A 27,507-nucleotide genomic window follows, 5' to 3' on the forward strand; every position below is an offset into this window, starting at 1 on the left:
CATTCTTAGCAGTTATTTCTTAGCCCTGCTCCCCCACCACCCCCCACAATGAAAAAGCCAGTCCCAGCCTGTGCGGCGTGTGGCTTACAGGGAACGTTGGTCATTGCCTCTGTTAAAAGAAATGCACATGAATGCTTGTTTGCCAATATTCTCCGTATAATTTCAAGGCCAAAGGGGGGGGGGGGGGGCGGTGGGGCGGGGGAAGGCAGAAAGCAGAGGAGAGAAGAATACATTAATAGCATGTGCTAACCTCCTGAGGCTCCTGTGACAGACATGTCTTACTGCTTTTAGCCGTCTGTATATTTTTTGGCGCAAGTGAATGCCTGAGGGCTACAGCTCACGACTGAAAATCTCACCCCCGTAATTTGCCCACTGTTGACGGCTCTGCTTGCGGACCGTGCATAATTCCTACTAGTGCTCCGTTAATGTCCGGCTTATGTCAGTGTTGGGGGCTTAGATACTTAAAAGGAGCAGCTACGCATGCCAATTCTGCTATTTTGTCAGCAAGTCGAGTGCACCTTTTCCAGCTTCATGCAAGGGGTGAAGGGGTTAAGCAGGATGTGTGTGTGATAAGATCAAACATCCGTTACCGTGCCCATAAGTGCATCTGTATCGCTGTCGAGTGGTTTTTATTTATTCGCGTTCATCACATTTCACCATGATAACCTAATTTACCCATGGGTTCTGTTGGTAGAACAGAAGCCAGACTCCATTTATCTATTGTTTTATGTGGAGTCTGCATTTCAATGACATCTTGGGTTTTGTTCTGTAGCTAAGGCTATTTGAAAATCAAAACTGTACAAATGAACTTTGATGTTGGCACAGGGCAACAGCCCCTATTCCAAAATCAGTTTGGCTATTGTGTGACCTTTATCCCAGCCGATCTTGGATTGGTTAAAACCACCCAAAATAATCATCCCATTATTCTCTCTGAACTATCTGCAGGTTCCCCCCCCCCTCTATTTAATTCAATTTCAATTTCAATTCAATTCAAATGCTTTATTGGCATGAAAGTTTACAGGGAACCATGTTGCCAAAGCTTACATAACAAAAAGTACAGGTTTCCAACATTCTGTAGGTGTCAAACGTTTTTGACCCTCGTTGGGTACAGACAGTATTAATTTAAACAGTCGTTGACCCTCGTTGGGTGCATTCAGTATTAATTTAAAACAGTCGTTGGGTACATTCGGTATTGATTTAAACATTTTTAGCGTATATATGCTATGGGTGTGCTCATTAGTCACTCAATGTTCCTCAGGTTGTGACATGTTGTTACATATTGGGCACCAAGATATGGTCTGTCTCCCTCCCCCAGGACTATTCTTAATTTTGACAGGTCATCCAATTCTTTGAGATCTGGGGTTGTAAGGCTGAGCTTGTCAAAATATATGTTTCTTGTCTCGTTGAATTTTTCGCATTTTAGGAGGAAGTGCACCTCTGTCTCAACCTCGCCGGCCAGACAGTGATCACATATTCTATTTTCTTTAGGTTGCCAGGATTTCTTGTATCTTCCTTTTTCAATTGCCAGTTGGTGGTTGCTTAGTCTGTATCTGGTGAGGGTCTGTCTCTGTTTTGTGTCTCTGATGGTCGAGAGATAGTCTGCCAGTTCATATTCTCTTTTTAGGGCCCGGTAGCATTCTAATCTGCTTTGGCTTTTGGTTATTGTGTTCCAATGTTCCAGGTAGGTTTCTTTGCATTGTTTAATGATTTGGTTCGCTCGGATTGATGTTTGGGGAGCAGTGTTGGTCTGGGACTGGTCAGGGTCTGGCTGGGTAGGAGAACTTAGTTTCAGTAACAACTGACTCAGGGGACTCGTTTCTGGGTTCAGCTCTTGGGTCTGGAGGGCTTTAAAATGAAGGGTGTCTGGGGAACTAGATTTGAGGTGATTTAGAAAGTTTAGTGCTCGTTTTTGGATGTTTATTATCAGTGGGTATCTGCCTAGATCGGCTCTACATGCATTTGTTGGTGTTTTCCTTTGGGTGCGAAGAATGCTTCAGCAAAATTCTGCATGTAGGGCTTCTATTGTGTGTTTTTCCCATTTAGTGTAGCTATGGTGATTGAGTGGGCCCCATACTTCACTACCATACAGCGCAATGGGCAGGATTATACTATCAAATCCTGACATCTGGGCCTTTTTTGAAAAATCATGATGTTGGTTTTCTTTAGATTTACTGTCAGGGCCCAATTTTGGCAGTATTTGTCGAAGTAGGTCTAAATGTTGCTGTAATCCCTGTTCTGTGGGAGACAGCAGAACCAGGTCATCCGCATAGAACAGGGACCTCACTTCCCCATCCAGGAGACAGAGACCCGGTGATCTGTAGGGTTCAGTGATCTATAATTTTTTTTTTCACAGAAACCCCACAGTGCAGATAGAGGCCATTTCGGCCCATCGAGCCTGCACCGACACATATCCCACCCGATCCCCGTAACCCCTACACCAACATATATCCCACCCTATCCCCGTAACCCCACGTATTTAATCCCCCTAACACTAAGGGTCAATTTATCATAGCCAATCAACCTAACCTGCACATCTTTGGACTGTGGGAGGAAACCGGAGCACCCGGAGAAAACCCACGCAAACACGGGGAGAATGTGCAAACTCCACACAGACAGTCGCCTGAGGCCGGATTCGAACCCGGGTCCCTGGCGCTGTGAGGCAACAGTGCTAACCACTATGCCACCGTGCTGCCCTGTACCATTTCTTTCCCTATTCCACAACTCTATTCATATGGATTCCGTTTTAACACAATCCACGACAACATTCTTGCATAGAATCATAGAATCATAGAAATTTACGGCACAGAAGGCGGCCATTTGGCCCATCATGTCTGTACCGGCCGAAAAAGAGCTATCCAGCCTGATCCCACTTTCCAGCTCTTGGGGTTACGACACTTCAAGTGCATATCCAAGTACTTTTAAAATGTGATGAGGGTTTCTGCCTCGACCACCCTTTCAGGCAGTGAGTTCCAGACCCCCACCACCCTCTGGGTGAAAGAATTTCTCCTCAATTCCCCTCCAATCCTTCTACCAATTACTTTAAATCTATGCCCCCCTGATTATTGACCTTACTGTGATAGAATCCTTTACGAAGATTGCTACCCACTCCCACTTTTTTTCCCTCACTATCTCTTCTGAATATGTTATAATTAGTAACATTCATCTTGTCCAACCCTAAACCACTACTCCATCAAGGATACAATATAATCCTTCTGGTACAGGATGGGTGTATGGGAAAACATTTGGGGAAGAATGAAAACCAGCAGGAACAGCATGGCTGCTGAGGGCAACGGTTAAGCTAATAATATATGGGGCCTGAATTTGTGGTCAGGGGGCTTCCCGCGGCAAACACCTCCGAACCGCGAGGAAAGTACGAACCTACCCGATGGCCCCGGAGGTTCGTAGGCTCGCGCTCCTGGGCCTGCGGGCGTATGCCTGCGTAAAGGCCCGTGTATCCCGGGGCGCACGCGGTTCGCAAACGCCCCTGGGATCACGTGGGCCGGCCCAACCAATCAAAAAGGGGATTCCCATTATGTTTATGGGGATTCCATTTACGTACGGAATCCCTGTAAGAATGACTGGGAATCCCCTACAAAACACAATTACACACCAGTTAGATAAAAATAAATCATTACAGGTTCAAAATTAATTAAAATACAATTTAATTAAACATTTAAAACAAAAATTTAATATTTTGAAAAATAAATTTAAAAGTTTTAAAGGGGCTAAAAATAACCTCAACTAATTTTAAAGTTTTTTTAGGTTTAAATAATTTTTAAAAAATGATTAATATTTATTTAAACTCTTACGCTGGTAAAAGAAGGCCTTACACCTGCTGTTACCAGGCATAAGAGTTTCACGGGCAGTCGCTGGGCAGTAGTTGGGCCAACTCTCCGCCAACGAATGCCCGTTTCCCGGGGATGCGGTGGATCTGTCGAGCTGAAACCTGACAGATCGCGAGTTCCGGGTTTTCGCACATGCGCAGCGCACACGGTAACCCGGAACTTGCGGGGCGCTTATGGCCGTGTACGCACCGTGTACACAGTCATAGGCCCCGGAAAATCTGGGCCATTATTAGCACATTCCTTATAGCTGGTGACAAAGACTTTTGAAATTGTCCAATTTGTGTTGCTCCTGTGATGAAAAGGTAGGAATGCACTAGAAGTGCACACAGGCACACATAAAATAGGAAGTTTAACTGTACCCAGGATTATAATTCTGCAACTTTTTATTTTGTCTATGAATTGCCTGAATTCAGCCCACTATTAATGAGATTCTGTAGCTGTTATTTTCAATTGCACGCAGAGAGACACAGGCAATGACTATCTCCAACAAACGAGAGTCTGACCACCGCCCCTTGACATTCAATGGTATTACCATCACCGAATCCCCCACTATCAACATCCTGGGGTCACCATTGACCAGAAACTTTACCGGACCAGTCATGTAAATACTGTGGCACCAAGAGCAGGTCAGAGGCTAGGTATTCTGCGGCAGGTGTCTCACCTCCTGACTCCCCAAAGCCTTTCCACCATCTACAAGGCACAAGTAAGGAATACTCCCCACTTGCCTGGATGAGTGCAGCTCCAACAACACTCAAGAAGCTCGACACCATCCAGGACAAAGCAGCCCGCTTGATTGGCACCCCCTCTACCACCTTAAACAGCCACTCCCTCCACCATCAGCGTACCGTGGCTGCATTGTGTATCATCTACAAGATGCTCTGCAGCAACTCGCCAAGGTTTCTTCGGCAGCACCTCACAAACCCGCGACCTCTTCCACCTAGAAGCAAGGGAAGCAGGCGCATGGGAACATCACCACCTCCAAGTTCCCCTCCAAGTCACACACCATCCTGACTTGGAAATATATCGGCCGTTCCTTCATCGTCGCTGGGTCAAAATCCTGAAGCTCCCTCCCTAACAGCACTGTGGGAGCACCTTCACCACACGCACTGCAACAGTTCAAGAAGGCGGCTCACCACCATCTTCTCAAGGGCAATTAGGGATGGGCAATAAATGCTGGCCTTGCCAGTGACACCCACATCCCATAAACAAATGAAAAAGAACATATTATAGTGAGGTCCTTCAGGCCTCACGAAAACAAAGAACCTGCAACATGCTCCTTCACATACCCATCCAAACTTCTCCGAACTGCCCTGCTCCCAACTTCTCCACCAGTTTCAGCGACTCCCGTGAGACCTCCCATTCATCATGCCACCATGGTTTTTGTGGCTTTCGTGTCTGACAAGGCTTCTTCAAGCACTGACATAAACCGTCCGTGTTCGCTGCAACAGAGAGAGAGAGCTCAGTAAGTCAAGAAACAGCTCGTGCAAACAACAATTTTTACTATTAAAAAAAAACACGCAATTTCATTATTGAGTCGATGTCCGCGGGGTTGATTTCAACTCTGGGTGGGATCGTTGCCTGGGGGGGAGGGGGGTGGCCTGAGTGAGAAGCGGACCCGGAAGTTATAAAGGAAGCAAGGCTCGCACGATTTTAACGGCCGGGCCTCATTAAAAATTTTTAAAAACTGTCTCTAGCTCGACGCCGGGGGGAATGATGTCATAGCCAACGGTAAGGGGTGTGGCAATCGGAGTGGGAGCCGGGTGTCACTGCGGACCCAAGGGAACGGTCCCCGGCATAAGTTATGTGCTGAGGTGGGGGTAGGGGTGGGGAGGGGCTGTGGGTCGGGGAAGAGAGAGACAAGGCCACGGCTGGGGGACGGACCCCTGCTCCTCTCAACCCACAAGGATTCCGCATAAAAGTAATTTTTTTTAAAACTTATCGTGGCCTCTTCCGGCCACTCGTGCGGGCCTACCAGATCCGTGAGGGTTGCAGCGCCAATGACTTCATCGGGCCATGACTTTTAGATTTAAATTAGGCCCCCGCTTCCCTGTAGCCAGAGCGTTGGTCCAATTCAAAGTCAGTGAAAATATCGGCAGGCACGAATAGTGCCACCTTGGTCCAGTCAGTGGACTTGAACTATTGGAACGATCCCATGCACCATTCCCGCCAGGCAGGACATTAAATCGACCCCCCCTCCTCCCCTCCCCCCCACCCCAACCCCCCCCAGTCTAAGCTGACTTTTATTCTTGGTTTTTCCCCAGAAAGTCTTGACCAAGTCTTGTGGGGAAAGGCTGGTGGATGTGAAATGACCCGGGAAGCACTCTTGCTGCACAGTTCATGGGCACATGACCTTCAGTGACACTTCCACAACAGCCAGAGCTCCGTGCCATAAGATTAGCTTTTTGAAAGCACATGGGTACCTGAGAAACTTCAAATGTTTTCTTTTGACCAAAATAGTAATTTTTAGAAATGGTTTCTGAGTATGATTTGTTCATAGCATGGGTGCTCAGCACAGTAGTAGACTTACATGAATAATGCTCGACCAGCTCATGGAGGGTATTGAAGGTTATCCGGGGGGATATGTAATAGCCTCCTTTATCTAAAGAGCGAATCTTATAGTGCTTCACCACGTCTCCTTGCTGTGAATCAAAGTCCCTCACAGACAGTGAGTAAGAGCCTGTATTCATAATAAATATACATTAAAATGCAATGCATGAACTTTGTCTGCCTCCTCCTGCTAAACAACATCAATAAAACAGTAGAATAGGTTAGAACACTTTTATTTCACCTTGGCAGAAGATCCAAAGGCGACACGAGGAAAAACTTTTTTACGCAGCGAGTGGTTAGGATCTGGAATACACTGTCTGAAAGGGTGGTGGAGGCAGACCCATTTGTGGCTTTCAAAAGGGAATTGGATAAGTACCTGAAGGAAAAACATTTGCAGGGCTACGGGGAAAGGGCGGGGGAGTGGGATTAGCTGAAGTGCTCTTGCAGAGAGCCGGCACGGGCTCGACGGGCCGAATGGCCTCCTTCTGTGCTGTAACCATTCTATGATTCTATGGAAGCTTCTCTCTGTTATGGTCCTATGTGAGATTGGATAGCTTCAGTTTTTGGTGGGCACAAACTCACAGCACAAACTTGACCTTAATCTGGCATAAAGTTATACTAAATTGGCAATTTTTCTCAAGAGGTAATGAAGATGGGTTATATGGTCGGTGGAAAGAATTCACATAGGAGATTAAAGACAAGGCATGATCTTGGGTAGAGCAGAGAGATCGTTACCCTGCATTTAACTTGTCCTAAATCTGACCTGGGAGTGCTTTACTCTGATTCACCAAAAAGATTCTCTCTTGATCTAATGGCTGATTCAGACATGTGGCTTTCCAAACATAATAAATTACAATAGTTGATGCTGGATTTGTTCAGTTGTAATTCTGAATATAACAATGGGGCCGATTTTCCTGGTTCCCCATTTGCACGGCACCTGTCCAGGTCTCAGGCTATCCGAATTTGATTGGCCAGGTCATTAGTACGCTCAGTTGCATCTGCAGCACAGGCCCAAGGACCAGGGGTAGAAGCAGAGGTGCCGCTACAGGCCTGAAGATTTGGTACTGGCCACCACCCTCAAAGCCTTCTGGCCCCTTCGGACCCTCTAATCTGGGAGTGTCACAGGTGCAAGGCCACTACAGGTGCCCCTAGAAATAGGGGCCCTTTCAGCAAAGGGCGGGGAACATCTGGTTCGGCTTCATTTATCTGAGAGGATGTCACCTGCGCCTATTGTAGGCACAAGCTCAGGTAGAGACCTGCCAACTTGAGGAAGCCCCAGAGTTCCTGGGCAATGTGACGGGGCCATCGTGCATCTCTGCCCCTGTTTCCTGTCATTACTACATGGGAAACTTCAGGCGCTGCCGACAGGAAAATTGGGCCGAATGTGTTTATTTAATCACATTGGACAAGAAATAGGCATCTCAAAAAGTTAACTGTTAAGTGCAAATATAAAGTAATCTCAGGGCAACAGCTTTGATTTATATTGCTGCTCTTAATATGTATTGAAAAGTACAGGTGGATTTATACATTTATCTAATAATACACAGTAAGGAGTAATTGAAAATCTGCATCCAAATGAAGATTCAGGTGATAACAATTAAATCTGAAAATAGGTTAAGGCTTGAAGTCATTCAATCCTGTCATTATAATGGACATGTACTGGACAACTGTCTCTCATCTCACGGTCTCCTCCTTATCGTGTACAATTGCGAAGGGTGTGCACAAGTTTCATGTTTCAAAAGATTTTTTTAAGCTTGTCTAGATTGGCTTTAAAAGAGTGCAGCAGCAACAGTTTCCATTTTAAAAAGTAAAAACCTTTTTTTGTATGTATAGAATAAAAGGCAGGGGGGTTATGCTAGAACTGTATAAAAGACTAGTTAGGCCACAGCTAGAGTACTGCGTACAGTTCTGGTCACCACATTACAGGAAAGATGTGATTGCACTAGAGAGGGTACAGAGGAGATTTACGAGGATGTTGCCAGGACTGGAGAGTTTTAGCTATGAGGAAAGATTGGATAGACTGGGGCTGTTTTCTTTAGAACAGAGGAGGCTGAGGGGAGATTTAATTGAGGTGTATAAAATTATGAGGGGCCTAGATAGAGTGGATAGGAAGGACCTATTTCACTTAGCAGAGAGGACAATAACCAGGAGGCACAGATTTAAAGTAATTGGGAGAAGGATTAGAGGGGAGTTGAGGAGAACTTGTTTCACCCAGAGGGCGGTGGGGGTCTGGAACTCACTGCCTGAAAGGGTGGTAGAGGCAGAAACCCTCATCGCATTTAAAAAGTACTTGGATATGCGCTTGAAGTGCCGTAACCTACAGGGCTACGGACCAAGAGCTGGAAAGTGGGATTAGGCTGGAGAGCTCTTTTACGGCCAGCACGGACACGATGGGCCGAATGGCCTCCTTCTGTGCCGTAAATTTCTATGAATCTATTATTTTTTTCCAAGAAATTCGAGTCTTATTTCTGTGTTAGCGTGACAGCTAAAAGAATACAGCAGATTTAACATAATATTTGTGAAGTCATTACTGCTGCTGCACAAACATAGAAACATAGAAACATAGAAGATAGGAGCAGGAGTCGGCCATTCGGCCCCTCGAGCCTGCTCCGCCATTCAATGAGATCATGGCTGATCATTCAAATTCAGTACCCTGTCCCTGCCTTCTCCCCATATCCCTTGATCCCTTTAGCCTCAAGAAATATATGCAACTCTTTCTTCAATATATTTAATGAACTGGCCTCCACCGCCCTCTGTGGCAGAGAATTCCACAGGCTCACCACTCTCTGGGTGAAGAAATTCCTCCTCATTTCAGTCCTAAATGGCTTACCCCTTATCCTTAGACTATGACCCCTGGTTCTGGACTCCCTGGCCATCAGAAACATCCTTTCTGCATCTACTCTGTCCAGACCTGACAGAATTTTATAGGTTTCGATGAGATCCCCTCTCAATCTTCTAAACTCCAGTGAGTATAAGCCCAATTGACACAATCTCTCCTCGTACGTCATTCCTGCCATCCCAGGTATGAGCCTGGTGAATCTTCGCTGCACTCCCTCCATGGCAAGAACGTCCTTCCTCAGGTAAGGCGACCAAAACTGCACACAATACTCAAGGTGTGGTCTCACCAAGGCTCTGTACAACTGCAGCAAGACATCCTTGTTCTTGTACTCGAACCCTCTTGCTACAAAGGCCAACGTACCATTTCCCTTCTTAACCGCCTGCTGCACCTGCATGCTTACCTTCAGCGACTGGTGCACAAGAACACCCAGGTCTCTTTGCACTTCCCCTTCTCCCAATCTATTGCCATTCAAATAATAATCTGCCTTCCGGTTTTTGCCACCAAAGTGGATAACCTCACATTTATCCACATTATAGTGCATTTGCCATGTTTCTGCCCAATCACCCAACCTGTCCAAATCGTACTGGAGTTTCATGACATCCTCCTCACAGCATACCCTCCCACCCAGCTTTGTGTCGTCTGCAAATTTGGAGATATTACATCCAATTCCCTCGTCCAGATCATTAATATATATTGTGAACAGCTGGGGTCCTAGGACCGATCCTTGCGGTACCCCTCTAGTCACTGCCTGCCACTCGGAAAACAACCCGTTTATTCCAACTCTTTGCTTTCTGTCCGCCAACCAGTTCTCTATCCACGTCAATACCTTGCCCCCAATCCCATGTGCCTTAATTTTGCACGCTAACCTCTTATGCGGGATCTTATCGAAAGCCTTCTGAAAGTCCAAATACACCACTGGTTCTCCCTTATCTATTTTACCAGTTACATCCTCAAAAAATTCCAGATTAGTCAAGCATGATTTACCTTTTGTAAATCCATGTTGACTTTGTCCGATCCTGTCACTGCTTTCCAAGTGCTCTGCTATTACATCTTTTATAATGGACTCTAGCATTTTCCCCACTACCGATGTCAGGCTTACCGGTCTATAATTCCCCGCTTTTTCTCTGCCACCTTTTTTGAATAGTGGGGTAACATTAGCTACCCTCCAATCCATGGGTACTGTTCCAGAGTCTATCGAGTTCTGGAAGATGACCAGCAATGCATCTACTATTTTTAGGGCCACTTCCTTAAGTACCCTGGGATGTAGATTATCAGGCCCTGGGGATTTATCGGCCTTCAGTCCCATCAATTTTCCTAACACCATTTCCCTACAAATACTGATTTCTTTCAGTTCCACCCTTTCATCAGACCCTATGTTCTGCGGTATTTCTGGGAGGTTATTTGTGTCCTCCTTTGTGAAGACAGAACCAAAATATGTATTTAGTTGGTCTGCCATTTCTTTGCTCCCCATTATAAATTCCTCCGATTCTGACTGCAAGGGACCTACGCTTGACTTCACCAATCTTTTTCTCTTTACATATCTATAAAAGCTTTTACAGTCAGTTTTTATGTTCCCTGAAAGCTTACTCTCATATTCTATTTTCCCTTTCTTAATTAATCCCTTTGTCCTCCTTTGTTGAATCCTAAACTGCTCCCAATCCTCAGGATTATTGCTTTTTCTGGCCAATTTGTATGTCCTCTCCTTGGATCTTATGCTATCCCTAATTTCCCTTGTTAGCCACGGTTGAGTCACCTTTTTTGTTTTATTTTTATGCTAAACTGGGATGAACAAATTCTGTAGTTCATCCATTCGGTCTTTGAATGTTTGCCATTGCCTATCCACCGTCAACCCTTTGAGTGCCATTCCCCAATCAATCCTACCCAACTCGCTCCTCAGACCATCATAGTTTCCTTTATTTAAATTGAGGACCCTAGTTTCTGAGTCAACTACTTCATTCTCCATCTTAATGAAGAATTCGATCATATTATGATCGCTCCGACCCAAGGGGCCTCGTACAACAAGATTGCTAATTAATCCTTTCTCGTTACATAATACCCAGTCTAAGATGGCCTGATCTCTGGTTGGTTCCTCGACATATTGGTCCAGGAAACCATCCCGTAAACACTCCAGGAATTCCTCCTCCACAGTATTGTTACTAATTTGGTTAGCCCAATCTATATGTAGATTAAAGTCACCCATGATGACTGCTGTGCCCTTATTGCACGCTTCTTTAATTTCCCTTTTAATGTCATCCCCAACCTCCGCCTTACTGTTTGGAGGTCTATATACCACAAACAAATAACATGTAGTTGATTCTAGGGATATTTTATCATATTTTATGATTAGCAAGTAACTAAGGCTAATCCAAAACCAAGCTTGTAATGTTCTTCAGTCAGGCAGGTGATGATGTAGTCCTACAGTCAATACATCACTAAGAAATGTACAGCAGGCACCTCAAAGCGCTGGAGAGGTACCACCAACGCTGCCTCCGCAAGTTCCTGCAAATCCATTGGCAGGATAGGCACACCAACGTCAGTGTTCTCGCTCAGGCCAACATCCCCAGCATTGAAGCTTTGGCTATGCTCGATCAGCTCCGATGGATGGGTCACATTGTCCGCATGCCCGATACGAGACTCCCAAAACAAGTGCTCTACTCGGAGCTCCGGCTCGGCAAGAGAGCCCCAGGTGGCCAGAGGAAACGCTTCAAGGACACCCTCAAAGCCTCCTTGAAAAAGTGTAACATCCCCACCGACACCTGGGAATCCCTGGCCCAAGACCGCACAAAGTGGAGGAGAAGCATCCGGGAAGGCGCCGAACACCTCGAGTCTCTTCGCCGGGAGCAAGCGGAAGCCAAGCACAGGCAGCGCAAGGAGCGCATGCCAACTCAAGCACCCCACCCACCTGCCCCTTCAACCACCGTCTGCCCCACCTGTGACAGAGACTGTAGGTCCCGCATTGGCCTCATCAGTCACCTGAGAACTCATTTTTAATATGGAAGCAAGTCATCCTCGGTTCCGAGGGACTGCCTAAGAAGAGAAGAAGAAATATACTTCACCCGAGAATGAATGACCTGACCAGGTCATCTTTTAAAGAAGTTTTGAACGTACCCTTTGTGGTCTCACTCTCTCTAATCAAGTAGGAGCCTTGCGTATTGCCAGCTGTCAGAAGTTGTCGTTCAGCCTCTTTCCGGCTTAGATCTTTAAAGAACCATCTAGAAAGATAAAAATCATTGATTCGTAGTCAAAGATGAGATGCACCAGTGGCCAACTCCCGACCTAAACTAGTGCTCCTGGAAGGAGTGGAGCGGGACCATAAAGCCAAGAGGAGCAAAGTCTTCACATCAGATCAGTAAGCATAATGCCTGCAAATATATCTGTGAATTCACAAGTAGTAAAAAGAAAAGAGAGACTTGCATTTCTATAGCGCCTTTCACGACCTCAGGACGTCCCAAAGCGCTTTACAGCCAATGAAGTACTTTTCGAAGTGTTGTCACTGTTATAATGTAGGAAACGCGGCAGTCAATTTCGCACAGCAAGCTCCCACAAACAGCAATGCGATAATGACCAGATCATCTGTTTTAGTGATGTTGTAAGAAGTCACACAACACCAGGTTATAGTCCAACAGCTTTATAAAGCTGTTGGACTATAACCTGGTGTTGTGTGACTTCTTACAGTTGTCCACCCCAGTCCAACTCCGGCATCTCCACACCTTAGTGATGTTGATTGAAGGATAAATATTGGCCTCAGGTCACCGGGGATAACTCCCCTGCTCGTCTTCAAAATAGCGCCAATACTGAGAGGGCAGACGGGGCCTCGATTTAACGTCTCATCCAAAAGACGGCACCTCCAACAGTGCAGCACTCCCTCACTAGCCCTGGAGTGTCAGCCTGGATTTTTGTGCTCAAGTCTCTGGAGTGGGACTTAAACCCAGGACTTTCTGACCCTGAGGCGAGAGTGCTACCCACTGAGCCACAGCTAACACTGACACTAGTGCACTAAAGACTAGAAAAAACAATACACTAATTATAAAGTACAAGGATAAACTATGAGTTAAAAAAGTCAAAAAAGGTCAAGGGGCTTAGGTAGGCATCATTATGTTTTAACCATTCAGTAGACTTGGGGTGCAACGCTGTTACATTCTCATTGTGCACCTTGTGATTACCCTTCGGGGAAAACCAAAGCAGTAAAAAGTAGGGCGAATCTGGACAACCTGGATCCCGATAATTGTGGTACTGGAACACTTCACGTTGGTTCTTCACTTTTCATTATTTGACTCAATGTCGAGAGGCTGTCAGCTGAATGCTCATTAATATAGATGGCAAACAGCACGCAGAAAACTAGGGGGCCCAATGTATCCTCCTTTGGCATTGAAACCTGGGCTGGATTTTACCAATCTCGGCGACGTCGGTGGCGGGTCTCGACCCCACTGCTGGCTCCAGCCCGCTGTCCAAAATGACTTTCCCCTGATTGGGCTTGTTAAGTCCACCCAGCACGTTTGCCGGCCAATTGAAGGAAGCGGGTCTGATGACGTCATTTGATGACGCATCATCAGCCGGTTTCCTTCAAGGAACCATGCGCAAATTTACTTTGACATTTGTGCTGTCAGTGTTCTACAGCATTGAGGTGCTGCAAACACTGACAAGCACTGCACAGGGGTGCACGGCTGCACCCAGGCTCTCCCATGACTCCCTCCATATGCTTATGAAGCGAGTCACAGCACACATGGAGGTTCTCTTCCCTTCCAATTGGCGGAAGAGACCTCCCCAGGAGACCAGCGCAGCCTGGTTGCACATTGCACAGGAGGACACAAGCAGGGATGTCGTCAGGAGGACCAGGCTGCAGTGGCGCAAACCTTTCAATGATCTCAGTAGATCACGAAACGTTACTGCAAAGCCACACTCAACCTCATCCTGCTGTGCCAGTCATCACATCCCCATCACTCTGCGTTCCCATCCTTACTCACACCAACTTACCTTGCAGCTCCACCCATTGCACCTCCATCCATCCCTCTCTATCTACATTAACACTTCCCCATCTCACTAGCCACCCCTCACACTCACCCTCATCCTAGTCAATCATACCAACTAACAACACACAAGGGTAGTCATTTGTGTATTTTAGCCAATGTTCATGTGAAGTTTCTGTTAATGTGCTGTCAAACATTGAAACCTTTGTTTTCAACACCTTGCATTCTTGGACAGATTTGTGTGAACCTTTGGAAGTGGCTTAGTGAGTTGCAGTGAATGGTAAGACATAACGGTACCCCCCGCAATGGTGATGAGTGTGAAAGGAATGGCTTGGGCATTGTAGGGATGCTTTATGTTGTTGGTGTGAGGTGCTGCCAACCTGGTGCATCATGTGGCAGCCAGGGTGTACAGCATCAAGTGAAGTAAATCTGGCCTTGGTGAGGCCATCCCTGGTCTCCCAGGCAGCAATGAGGTCGGGTGCTGATGCCCTGTGTCCTGTGCAGCATCAGTTGATTGTGGAGAAGGTTGGTGTTGTTGTTGGTGTTGCTGGTGTGCCTGGTGCTGCTGGTGTTGGGGCTGATCGTGGTGGGTTTCTGAGGATCAAGGTGAGACAGTATAAACCATACCCATGCTGATGGATAGATGGCAGGTGAACCTGAGATGACAGAAGCGAGAGAGATTGTTCCAATGAGGTGACACTGGATGGAGAGTTTGCTCCAAACACTTGCAACCTGCATAAAGCTCAATCTGTCTTCCAAATGCAGTAAGCAACAGCTTCTGACCTTGGTAAGTGAACAGATGTGAGATGGGAGCTTTTATAGTATATTTCAAGCTGTCAAGTAATGAGATGATTCCATGGTCACACAACTCTCGACCTGCTTACCTGACGTGATCCCCGAGCAGCGTGGACCCCATGGGCGACCTCATAAAATGGTAAGGTGAGCTCAATATACTTTTAATGGGCTGTTAACAAGGTCATAATGACCTGAATTGCCTCCCCCGCCGCTGCCTGTCGGGTCTGTTCAGCGCAACAGACCTGACATCTGGGAAAGTCGCGCGGTGGTGGGTTGACAGAAGGGTCCCGACCCGCCACTGAACACGCCCGCTGACCTCGCCCAAAAAATTCCCCCACAAGCCTTAGCTTGACTAAAATGGTGAGAGAGGGAATCAAAAATGTTGATTCTCCTTGAAGAGAGCAGAGGGCATGGAGACAAAGGGCAATTCAGCCAAATATAGGGAAATGCCGCAATGCTCATTTCAGTCAAAGATTTTACTGGAGAATCACTTTACTATTTACTATTGAACAAGATCCAAGAGCCTGTAGGCTCAATGTTCAGAATAGCCAATGACCAATTCAAAGTGACAATCAAGAAAGGCAGTAGAATGTTGAACTACATCGCTAAAGCAGTAAGTCAGGAATTAATGATCAAACTGTATGGTATTCTGGTCAGACCGCACGTTGAGCACTGTGTCCAGTTCTGGTCAGACTGCACCTTGAGCACGGTGTCCAGTTCTAGTCAGATCACACCTTGAGCACTGTGTCCAGTTCTGGTCAGACCCACCTTGAGCACTGTGTCCAGTTCTGGTCAGATCACACCTTGAGCACTGTGTCCAGTTCTGGTCAGACCCACCTTGAGCACTGTGTCCAGTTCTGGTCAGTCCCACCTTGAGCACGGTGTCCAGTTCTGGTCAGACCCACCTTGAGCACTGTGTCCAGCTCTGGTCAGACCCACCTTGAGCACTGTGTCCAGTTCTGGTCAGTCCCACCTTGAGCACTGTGTCCAGTTCTGGTCTGACTGCACCTTGAGCACTGTGTCCAGTTCTGGTCTGACCGCACCTTGAGCACTGTGTCCAGTTCTGGTCAGACCACACCTTGAGCACTGTGTCCAGTTCTGGTCAGACCGCACCTTGAGCGCTGTGTCCAGTTCTGGTCAGACTGCACCTTGAGCACTGTGTCCAGTTCTGGTCAGATCACACCTTGAGCACTGTGTCCAGTTCTGGTCAGACCGCACCTTGAGCACTGTGTCCAGCTCTGGTCAGACCGTACCTTGAGCACTGTGTCCAGTTCTGGTCAGACCGCACCTTGAGCGCTGTGTCCAGTTCTGGTCAGACCGCACCTTGAGCACTGTGTCCAGTCTGGTCAAACCGCACCTTGAGTATTGTGTCCAGTTCTGGTCACTGAGACACAAGGGCGACATTCAAGTGCTGGACACAGAAGAGACACGAGGCTGATAGTCTTTGAGGTCTCAATTAGGAGGAGAAACAAAAGGAACTTGGGCTCTTCAGTCTTCAGTCTTGTAAGGAGATGTCCAAGAGCTAATCTTATAGAGGTGTACAAATTTATAAAAAACGTATGGAAAAGATAAAACCAGAAGACTGCTTTGAATTAAACTGTAGCATAACAAGGGGTTACTGGTTTACACTGGTAAATGACAAATTTAGGACTGATATCAGGAGGTATATCTTCAAATAAAGAAAGGGTGATCAACACATGGAATAGACTCCCAGATACAGAAGTGGAAGCAAAAACCTTGAAATCATTGAAGAATCAATTAAATGCTGCAATGAAGGGATGGTAGGTCTTTCTGGATGGACGAGCCACAAAGTGCCAAATAGCCTCCCTCATCTGTAATGACCATGTGAGTAAAAGTTTCAAGAACCTTAAACTTCCAGGCGTTCTAGTATGGCCATTGTTTCAATGTCCCGGTTCTGGTCAGACCCACCTTGAGTAATATGTCTCAGTGACCAGAACTGGACACAATAACCCCGGTTAAGCAACGCCTCGATTTAAAAATTCTCATCCTTGTTTTCAAATCCCTCCATGGCCTCGCTCCCCTTCTTATCTCTACAATCTCCTCCAGCCCTACAATCCCTCACCCCAACCCCGAGATCTCTGCGCTCCTCTAATTCTGGCCTCTAGAGCATCCTTGATTTTAATCGCTCCACCATTGGCGGCCGTGCCTTCAGCTGCCTGGGCCCCGAGCTCTGGAATTCCCTCCCTAAACCTCTCCGCCTCCCTAAACCTCTCTTTCCTCCTTTAAGATGCTCCTTAAAACCCACCCCTTTGACCAAACTCCTGCCCTAATTTGTCTTTAAACGCTCGGTGTCAAATTTTGTTTGATAACGCTCCTGTGAAGCGCCTTGGGACGTTTTACTACATTAACGGTGCTATATAAATACAAGTTATTGTTGTTGTTGTTGTCCCAGTAACAGTTTAATGGCCCAGAAATTCGGGTCTCCCCGGGTGAGTACGCACGGGGTACTCACCCGTAGGCCGAATGGAAGTGTCGGTTTTCTGCATGAACTGCGCATGCGCGGGAAACCGGCACTTCCGATCCTCTGAACGAAGGGGTTCAGAGGTCGAACGCGCACGCAGGGGAGGCTGCGCGTGCGCTTTGAACTTAGGTTTTTTTTACAGGTTTTCCCGGGAGGGTAAGCCTGCAAGATTTACACATTTAAAAAGCAGGCGTAAGGCCTGCTTTTTGCAAGGTAAGTGGTCAATTAATTAAAATTAAAACATTTTTTCCACAGGTTTATTATTTTTAAATACTTTAAAGCAAGGTAAGTTTATTTTTAGCCCCGTTAAAATATAAAATTATTTTTTTCAAAAATTTAAATTATTGTTTAAAATAGTTGTTTAATGTAATTTATAGTTTATTTAAAAAGTGTGATTTAAAAAAAAAATTATTTGAAGGTTTACTGCTATTTTGGGGCCCGTAGTATTTATAAGTTTTGACAGGTCTTATGAATGGGCTTTTCCCTCCTCCGATTGGCTGCCCATGGCTCACGTGATCCCAGGGGACGCATCACACTAACTACGCCCCTGGGACACGCAAGCACAGCGCGCCGGCAGCTGGGCCAGGCCCCGGAGTGGAATTCCACGGGGCCCTACAGCTCAACTGCCGGCGCGCAAGGTAAGTGCAGGTCGGGGGCTTACAGCCGCGGGAAGCCCCCAACCCGAATTTCTGGGCCATTGTCTAAGTTACATTAAGAATATGCCTAAACTTAGGAGGATTAAGATTTTTCATTTTAAAAGGAAAGCCGAGTACCAGTGTGTTGATAAAGCAATCCTTTCCATTCTAGACATGGGTTCCAGTCTTGCCTAGGTAATACTGAATATATTTTCCCCTTCCTGTTGTGTAGCCTGGGTAAATTAATCTGGGTGGTCTAATCTCAATACGGGCATGAGTGTACATCAAAATCTGGCACTGCTGCTAAACACTTGTTTACAAATTTCATAAAGACAGAAGGGCCTAGAAATTCGGTTGGCTTTGCGCCCAGTTTTCACCCAAAGAGGGCTTTTGCGCCAATAGAGGAGTTCGCGCTGATATTCAGCGCTGCGGTAATGGCGGCGGTAGCCGGTAGCGCTGCGCCGGCACCGATGACGTCATCGGTGTGCGCAGTGCCCCGGTTCCGCCCCGATGCCGGCCCGAATCCCATATTCAGTTGCCGCCGCCTCCTCCGTGGCGGCCGCTACTTACATCCGGAGACCAGGGCCTTACTGCAGCCTTAGTGGGGCGCATAAAGGTGGAGGTGCGGCCGGCCGCTTTTTCGGTGGCTGCCTGCCCGCACCTCCTCCACCACCCCCCCCGCGGCATTGCCGGCTGCTTTCCGTGAGTCCGGCACTTCTCCGTGGTGCCGGGCTCATTTGCCGGCACAATCCAGTGGCGATCTCCCCGTTGCAGGCACCTCCACCTTAAGAGAAGGAGGAGGCCTGCAGTACCGCAGCCTGCCGCACCGCATCGGGTGGCGCAGTGGCGCCTACAGCGCTGAAATTCAGTTTCAGCGCCCCAAGCGGGGGCGGCCACACCCTGGAATAGCGCCCGGTTCCAACTTGGGGCGCAAAAACTGAATTTCTGACGGTCGCAAATGGCTCCCCGCCCAGCGCTAACTTTTGGGCGCAAACCAGCTGGCGGGCCCAAACTGAATTTCTAGGCCTAGGTGTTCAGAAATGGAAATGGAAATATCACACTACATTGTTCTCTAGTTTCTCGCCTATCCCAGAGGGTAACGCCCTCGCCTCTGAGTCAGAAGGTTATGGGTTCAAGTCCCACTCCAGAGACTTGAGCACAAAAATATAGGCTGACACTCCGGTGCAGTGCTGAGGGAGTGCTGCACTGTCGGAAGGGCCGTCTTTCGGATGAGACGTTAAACCGAGGCCCCGTTTGCTCTCTCAGGTGGATGTAAAAGATCCCACGGCATTATTTCAAAGAAGAGCAGGGGGAGTTAACCCTCAATCAACATCACTAAAAACAGATTACCTGGTCATTAACATATTGCTGTTTGTGGGAGCTTGCTGTGCAAAATAACTGTTGCGCTTCCTGCGTCACAACAGTGACAACACTTCAGAAGTACTTCATTGGCTGTAAAGCGCTTTGGGACATCCTGAGGTTGTGAAAGGTGCTGTAGAAATGCAAGTCTGTCTGTCTTTCTTTCTTTGGTGTGCTCAGAGGTCGAGCGTGGGGTCTATTGACCAGACAATAACAGCGGGCGGGGAGGGGAAATCTCTACTTTTCACATGGCAGGCCAATCCAGGAAAAAATGTGTGCAAGGATTCCAATAGTATTAGCTGACACCTTGGCAAACACAATGGGAAAAGTATTATTGGAATAAATAAGTAAGAACAACAGGAAAATGACCCTTACGATTCAATCTCCAGTGTGTGTGCTCGTGCCACAAAATTGTATGGGATGTATCCTTCTTCTCCCGTCAGCAAAGACTGGGCTTTCCACCATTCCCCCTCCCTAACAAAGAGGAAGAATCACATTTGTTATTTTGCCTTGGACCACAATGATGAAATGATAACAGAAAAAAAACACAGAACAAGAAAAGGCCAGTCAGCCCATCAACCTGCTCCTATCCCCCACTCACAATCCCCTGAGGACACTTGCTGCATAAATATTTTCTGATCTCCAATGTAAATCAAACAGTACTCCATTAACTCCATTCCCACCATTGGATCAGCCAGCATGCCTAGTCTCACCAGATGTATCTGTACAGACCATACATTGGGCCCCAGAGGAAGCGTGGGATCTGAGAACTCCATTCTTCAGTCTCCACTCCCAGCTCGACGCCCCCTAGCGTCAAAACATAGAAACATAGAAGATAGGAGCAGGAGTAGGCCATTCGGCCCCTCGAGCCTGTTCCGCCATTCAATGAGATCATGGCTGATCATCCAAATTCAGTACCCTGTCCCTGCCTTCTCCCCATATCCCTTGATCCCTTTAGTCTTAAGAAATATATCCAACTCTTTCTTGAATATATTTAATGAACTGGCCTCCACCGCCTTCTGTGGTAGAGAATTCCACAGGTTCACCACTCTCTGGGTGAAGAAATTCCTCCTCATCTCTGTCCTAAATGGCTTACCCCTTATCCTTAGACTGTGACCCCTGGTTCTGGACTCCCCGACCATCGGGAACATCCTTCCTGCATCTAGTCTGTCTAGTCCTGTTAGAATTTTATAAGTTTCAATGAGATCCCCTCTCATTCTTCTAAACTCCAGTGAGTATAAGCCCAATCGACCCAATCTCTCCTCATACGTCATTCCTGCCATCCCAGGTATCAGTCTGGTGAATCTTCGCTGCACTCCCTCCATGGCAAGAACATCCTTCCTCAGATAAGGCGACCAAAACTGCACACAATACTCAAAGTGTGGTCTCACCAAGGCCCTGTACAACTGCTGCAAGACATCCTTGTTCCTGTACTCGAATCCTCTCACTACGAAAGCCAACATACCATTTGCCTTCTTAACTGCCTGCTGCACCTGCATGCTTACCTTCAGCGACTGGTGCACAAGGACACCCAGGTCTCGTTGCACTTCCCCTTCTCCCAATCTATTGCCATTCAGATAATAATCTGCCTTCCTGTTTTTGCCACCAAAGAATGGCCTTGCAGGGGGCCTGCGGAGCCTCACTCTCGCAAGGTCATCCTGGCATAACCTCCAGGACAGCCATGGGCTGCCGGGACCAATGACTCTTCTACAGTAAGGAACTTAGAAAAACTCCTATTGAATCTGGATCAAGTTTTATGTTCAAATAAATAGGTCAATAACCTTTTGGCTTATAGCTGGTTAGTTTAGGGCAAAACATTTATTGTTAAATGTTATTTTTAATGCATAATTAAGCTCAGTGTTTTACGCATAAAAAATCCAAAGAGGTTCAGGTTGTAAAATAGTCAGACATATAACCTGCAAATATAAATTCCGGCCACAGCATGGATATTATTGGTGCAACGCTAAACAGAGGCCCTACTGTTGCCTTGCTCTGATATGGCTTCCATTTTCTGAAAATCTTTATTTTTGACAATTTATTATGTAATGTGATTAATGAAATAAATTATTATTGAGGTGCATTCATTTCACAGGTGATGTAAGAAAACTACCAGGCACTTGGTCTGAATATTAAACAAGGCATTTTTCAACATGGAGATCTAGTTGTGTCCTTCACTAGTTCCTGTTAAAGAATGTCCTGAGCAAGCTGGGCCCATGCCCGAGTATTTATACTCTCCCTGGACAGCGCCACCAGCAGGCCGCCCAGTATTATTTCATAAGGCTTTCCACATGAATGACAAGATTCATGTCAACAGGTACATCATTCGCAAAATACCATATATCTGCGGAACGGTAGCATAGTGGTTATGTTACTGGACTAGTAATCCAGAAGCCCGGACTAATAATACAGAGAACGGGAGTTCAAATCCCACCATGGCTGCTAGGGAATTTAGATTCAATTAATTAAATGAATCTGGAATAAAAGCTAGTATCAGTAATGGTGACCATGAAACTACTGGATTGACGTACAAACCCATCTGGTTCACTAATGTCCTTTAGGGAAGGAAATCTGCCGTCCTTACCCGGTCTGGCCGATATGTGACTCCAGACCCACAGCAATGTGGTTGACTCTTAACTGCCCTCTGCCACTCAGTTGTATTGAAGAAGGCGGCTCACCACCACCTTCTCAAGGGCAATTAGGGATGGGCAATAAATGCCGGCCTTGCCAGCGACGCCCACATCCCGTGAATGAATAAAAAAAACCATTGATGTGGAAAAAATAAACTGCAAACCTTATTATAAACTAGATTGACAACATATTGAAAAGGATTATGAAAATGAACATTATCTAGAGAGGATAATATGCACCTAGGATTTCACTGAAAAGCAGTAACAATTGGGGGGTTTGAATAGCATAAGAACACAGAGAGCGTGGTTAAGTGGTTTATGAAAATTATCTAGATCCTGAGACATGTTATTGTCAGAAACAAAGGTTTGTGTATTTGTTATTCTATTACAAACATTAATAAGCAGACATTTGATGAAGTGTGGCTGAGAAAATGGTTTCCAAATGTGGAGTTCAGTAATAAATGTATACAGGAATCACTAAATAAAAAAATATATTTTAATGCCCAGAACTTCGGGTCTGCACGGGTGAGTACGCACGGGGTACTCACCCGTAGGCCCAATGGAAGTGCCGGTTTCCTGCATGCATGCCCTGAAAGAAGGGGTTCAGAGGTTGAACACATGCGCAGGAGAGGCTGCGCGTGCGCATCGAACTTACGTTTTTTTTGCAGGTTTTCCCGGGAAGGTAAGTCTCCAGAAGTTAGGCATGTAAAAAGCAGTCACAAGGCCTGCTTTTTACAAGGTAAGTGGTGAATTAATTAAAATTATAAAATTTTTTCCACAAGTTTATTATTTTTAAATACTTTAAAGAAAGGTAAGTTTATTTTTAGCCCCGTTAGAAAATAAAATTATTTTTTTCAAAAATTTGAATTATTGTTTAAAATAGTTATTTCATGTAATTTATAGTTTATTTAAAAAATGTGATTTAAAAAAAAATTATTTGAAGATTTAGTGATGTTTTGGGGCTTATAGTATTTATAAGTTTGACAGATCTTCCTGTCAAACTTATGAATGAAGCATTCCCTGCTACCATTGGCTCTCCATGGCCCACGTGATCCCAGGGGACGCATTGAACTAACTGCGCCCCGGGATACGCAAGCACTGCGCGCCGGCAGCTGGAGCAGGCCCAAGATCGGAATTCCACGGGGGCCCACAGCACAACAGCCGGCGCGCAAGGTAAGTGCAGGTCGGAGGCTTGCACCAGCAGGAAGCCCCCGACCCGAATTTCTGGGCCAATATCACATGACTCAAACTGAAGTGCTACAAAGATTAATTTTGCAGTTTGATCCTGAGATGTACAGTATTATTTATAGGATATATTTCACCAAGCAAATCATATCTAACGTGTGGAAAAAAGACAAACATGTCTTTTTTTATGTTGTGATTATATCATAATACCCAATCTTAAATCCCGCTGGCCGACCACACACCGGCATAATCTACAACATGGCATCTTTATGTGACATCAAAAGATATCCTGACAGAACTGGGAAAAATATTTTGATGTACAACTTACGTTTAAAGTGATTATGATCATACTCTACTGTTTTTGCAACTTAAGAAATAAACTCTATTCATGATGTTACAATGAGTTAGCCTGTTTTCACTGGTGAATGGGTTCCATTGTCTCACTGCAGGGAGATGAGCTGTGGTGGTAATATGGAGGCAGGGTGCATCTTATTTGGTCAACATTTGTTTGCAGGGAGCAAACAATTTGTTAACATTAAGGGATTTTTCTCTTGTATACCGAACATTGGCAAACTGATAAATGATGTCCCGGAATTTGCAGTCAGTGGCAAAGCGAAAGCGTTCGCTATTGGCCTCGAAGTAGGTTGAGGGGTGACCTAATAGAGGTCTTTAAAATGATGAAAGGTTTTGGTAGAGTGGACACAGAGAGAATGTTTCCACTTGTGGGGAAGGGCAAAACTAGAGTCCGTCAATATAAGATAGTCACCAAGAAATCCAATAGGGAATTCAGAAGAAACTTCTTACACAGAGAGTGGTGAGAATGTGGAACTCGCTACCACAGGGAGTGGTTGAAGCGATTAGTATAGATGCATTTAAGGGGAGGCTGGACAAACAAATGAGGGCGAAGGGAACAGAGGGTTACGCTGATAGATTTAGATGAGGAAAGACAGGAGGAGGCTCGAGTGGAGCATAAACACCGGCACGGACTGGTTGGGACGAATGGCCTGTTTCTGTGCCATATACCCTATGTAATCCTATGTAGACTTTGCATAAGGATCTCGCAATCCCTGTGTCGGAACTTCGGGTTTTCCGACTTCAAGTCAATGGACTGTTGTGGGGGAGCCCCTTGTGCAAACTGCTGTGATGTCGACAGGCTGTCTAAGCAGCCAATCATAAAGGCAGAATTCTCACAGACAGCCAACCAGGAAGTGAGTAAGCTCTTAAAATTCTAACTTGTTAAAAATGTTAGAGCGAGCAAAACTAAAGATTGGGGCTCTCACACGGGGGAAAGACAAACCCGAAGTAAAGGTGGCCAAACTTTAAAAAAAGTGTAAAACTTTTTTTTGAAAACTTTCTTAAAAATTTCAATTTTTATTAAAATAGACAAATTTCACACAGCACAAAATTAAAATTTGTTTTCCAGGCCTTTAACATTTATTTAGCAGTAATAACGCTGTCAAAACCCCAGTTACACCGAATCCCTCTGGGTCTAACTTTTAGTGGGAAATTTAACAGCGTAATTACTGCGGAAGAACCAAAGTTTTCGTCAGTTTCCCTGATTTGGCTGATTTCACAGATTTGTATGGGATGTATACTCTGTGGCCACGGGGAGCGGTGGGGAGGGGGGCGCTGCACAGCGCCGGCTGTTGCCGAGCTGTCAATGACTGACTGCAACTTCGGGATTCCGCACGCGCCAAATCCCGAAGTTGCGGTCAGTTTCAAATGGGGAATGACGGCGAACGCTGACAGTTCGCCGTCATCCCGACCACAAATTCCAGGCCACCTTGTTCTGACAACAATGGGCTGGAATTTACGACCCCCCACAGGTGTGTACGAGGTGTGTATGCACCCATAGGGGCCGCGCAAGTGCCGGGTGTCATAAATCTCATCCTCATAAAGAAACTACTCATGAAATAACACTGGACGGCCAGCTGGTGGCGCCATCCAAAGAGTATAAATACTCGGGCGTGGGCCCAGCTTTCAGGGACATTTTGTAAGACAAGGAACTAGTGAAGTACAACTAGACCTCCATGTTCTGAAACAAGTTGATTAAAGCCTTGCTCTATGCTCAAACCAAGTGCGTAGTGAGTTTTATTACATCACTTGGTTTAGGCTGGCAAAGCACAGGCGCTAAAACCCGGCACTAGCGATCCGTCAAGAATCCTCTTGATAGATCCTCCACCTGCTCGAGAGATGGGCCTCCGCAGGCAGAGAGTTCCGCTTTCTGCACAGCTTCCGCCCACTGAAAACCTCTAAAAATCTTACGCCTGGTAAAAGCAGGCATATTACCAGCATAAGAGTTTTTTTAAAAAAGGTAATTTAGTTTTTAGCCCCGTAAAAAAACTTTTAATTTGTTTAAAATATTTAATTTAATGTCATTTTAAATAATTTTAAATAGGTGATTTAAAAAAAATTATTTAATGTTTAACTGTTATTTAAGTGATCCCCATTCATACTTTTGACAGATCTGTGCGGAGAGACCTGTCAAAAGTGTGAAGGGGGATTCCCTTCTTTGATTGGTTCCCCGTGGCCCACGTGATCCCAGGGACGCTGGCGAACTGCCTGCGGCGCTGGGATACCTGGGCCTCGGCGCATTTCGTAGAGCAGAGGCCCAGGATCGGAAGTCCCGGGACCTACGGAGCCAGCAGGTAAGTGCGTCCGCCCGCAGGAAGCCTCCGATTGGAAATTCAGGTCGCAGTGGTTAGTGGAGTTTTTGGTGGATTCATTTCCTTCAACTGATCAACTCAGGCTTTCTGCTAATTTGTCCCCGACACCACAGAATGAGCTCCCACATGACTTACCGTTGGAGCACTTTCAGCTGTTCACCTTCCTTGAAGTCCAGATCATCCTGATGGGTTCGCTCGTAGTTGTACAAGGCGACAAATATATTATCATCTGAAAAAATCAATCAGTTCATTTGCTTTGACATACAAATAATAAAAGTCATCTTGGATTATGAACAAAGATTTTTTTTTCCAATATACACACCAGGCAAACATTGGCAGCTCACTCCCATTCAGTACAGCCTACTGCTGAGAATTCAAAGTCATTTTTCGCACTAAAAAAATTAGCCAAATCATTTAAATTAAGCAACATAAGTAACAAAGCAAAGTGGGAATTTAGTGCTTAAAAAGTTGATTGTTCAGATAATTTGAATTAGGAGGGGTAGACTGTACTACATGACTTGTATATGATTCAGCACGAGCTCCTGTATGGGTTTTAATATATTGGGCATGATGCTCACCCACAAAAGATGGATAGACAATATTGGAGACCAGGACCAGCTATGTTTGTGATGCTAGAGTGACTATTAATTTGTCTAGTATGTCGTATAGGTAGAGCAGCTGTGTATACACCCCATACAAACGGCACATGCCTCCTGTACATAGGGGCATGCTTCCTGAACATTAATGACTTGGACTTTTCACAGAAATATTCACAGAAACCACACAGTGCAGATAGAGGCCATTTCGGCCCATCGAGCCTGCACCAACACATATCCCACCCTATCCCCGTAACCCCACATATTTAATCCCCCCAACACTAAGGGTCAATTTATCATAGCCAATCAACCTAACCCGCACATCTTTGGACTGTGGGAGGAAACCGGAGCACCCGGAGTAAACCCACGCAAACACGGGGAGAATGTGCAAACTCCACACAGACAGTCGCCCGAGGCTGGATTCGAACCCGGGTCCCTGGCGCTGTGAGGCAACAGTGCTAACCACTATGCCACCGTACAGGGCACAATTTCAAAATCTGCAGATGACACGAAACTTGCAAGTGTAGTAAACAGTGAGGAAGGCTTCAAGAGGACATAGACAGGCTGGTGGAATGGGCGGACACGTGGCAGATGAAAAGTGTGAGGTGATACATTTTGGTAGGAAGAATGAGGAGAGAAAACACGTGCTAAATGGTACAATTTTAAAGGGGGTGCAAGAAGGTGTTTGTGTACAAATCTTGGAAGGTGGCAGGACAGGTTAACAAAGCAGTTAATGAAGCGTGTGGAATCCTGGGCTTTATAAATAGAGGCATCGGTGGAGAAATTCGGTATCGCCCCATTTGGGGCGCAAAAACGTCAAAAGTTGAAAAATTAGCGTCAGGCGCTAATCATTCTTGCCTCCTGCGAAATTCAGTTTTAGCGCTCCAAGAGGAAGGTGGAGCACTAGATCAACGCTAACCACTTCTCTTAGGACGCTAAAGTCCGAGAGCGGGGCGATAGCAGC

At 46.0% G+C, this 27,507-nt stretch overlaps 1 protein-coding gene across 1 annotated transcript in view; it reads right to left on the reverse strand.

Annotated features, from left to right (window-relative positions):
- LOC147103395 (proto-oncogene tyrosine-protein kinase LCK-like) overlaps positions 1-27,507 on the reverse strand; it is a 183,434-nt gene that overhangs the window by 92,845 nt on the left and 63,082 nt on the right. The window contains exons 5-9 of the mRNA XM_085962951.1: positions 26,083-26,176; positions 19,845-19,943; positions 12,340-12,443; positions 6,373-6,522; positions 5,132-5,284 (exon numbers count right to left, since the gene is read on the reverse strand). Coding sequence (XP_085819077.1) covers positions 5,132-5,284; positions 6,373-6,522; positions 12,340-12,443; positions 19,845-19,943; positions 26,083-26,176 — 600 coding nt within the window. The remainder of the gene's footprint in view (positions 1-5,131; positions 5,285-6,372; positions 6,523-12,339; positions 12,444-19,844; positions 19,944-26,082; positions 26,177-27,507) is intronic.

This window comes from Somniosus microcephalus, chromosome 20 (assembly GCF_052327205.1).
Source record: "Somniosus microcephalus isolate GS21.2 chromosome 20, FLI_Smic_1.0, whole genome shotgun sequence".
In the NCBI taxonomy this organism is placed as follows: Eukaryota; Metazoa; Chordata; class Chondrichthyes; order Squaliformes; family Somniosidae; genus Somniosus; species Somniosus microcephalus.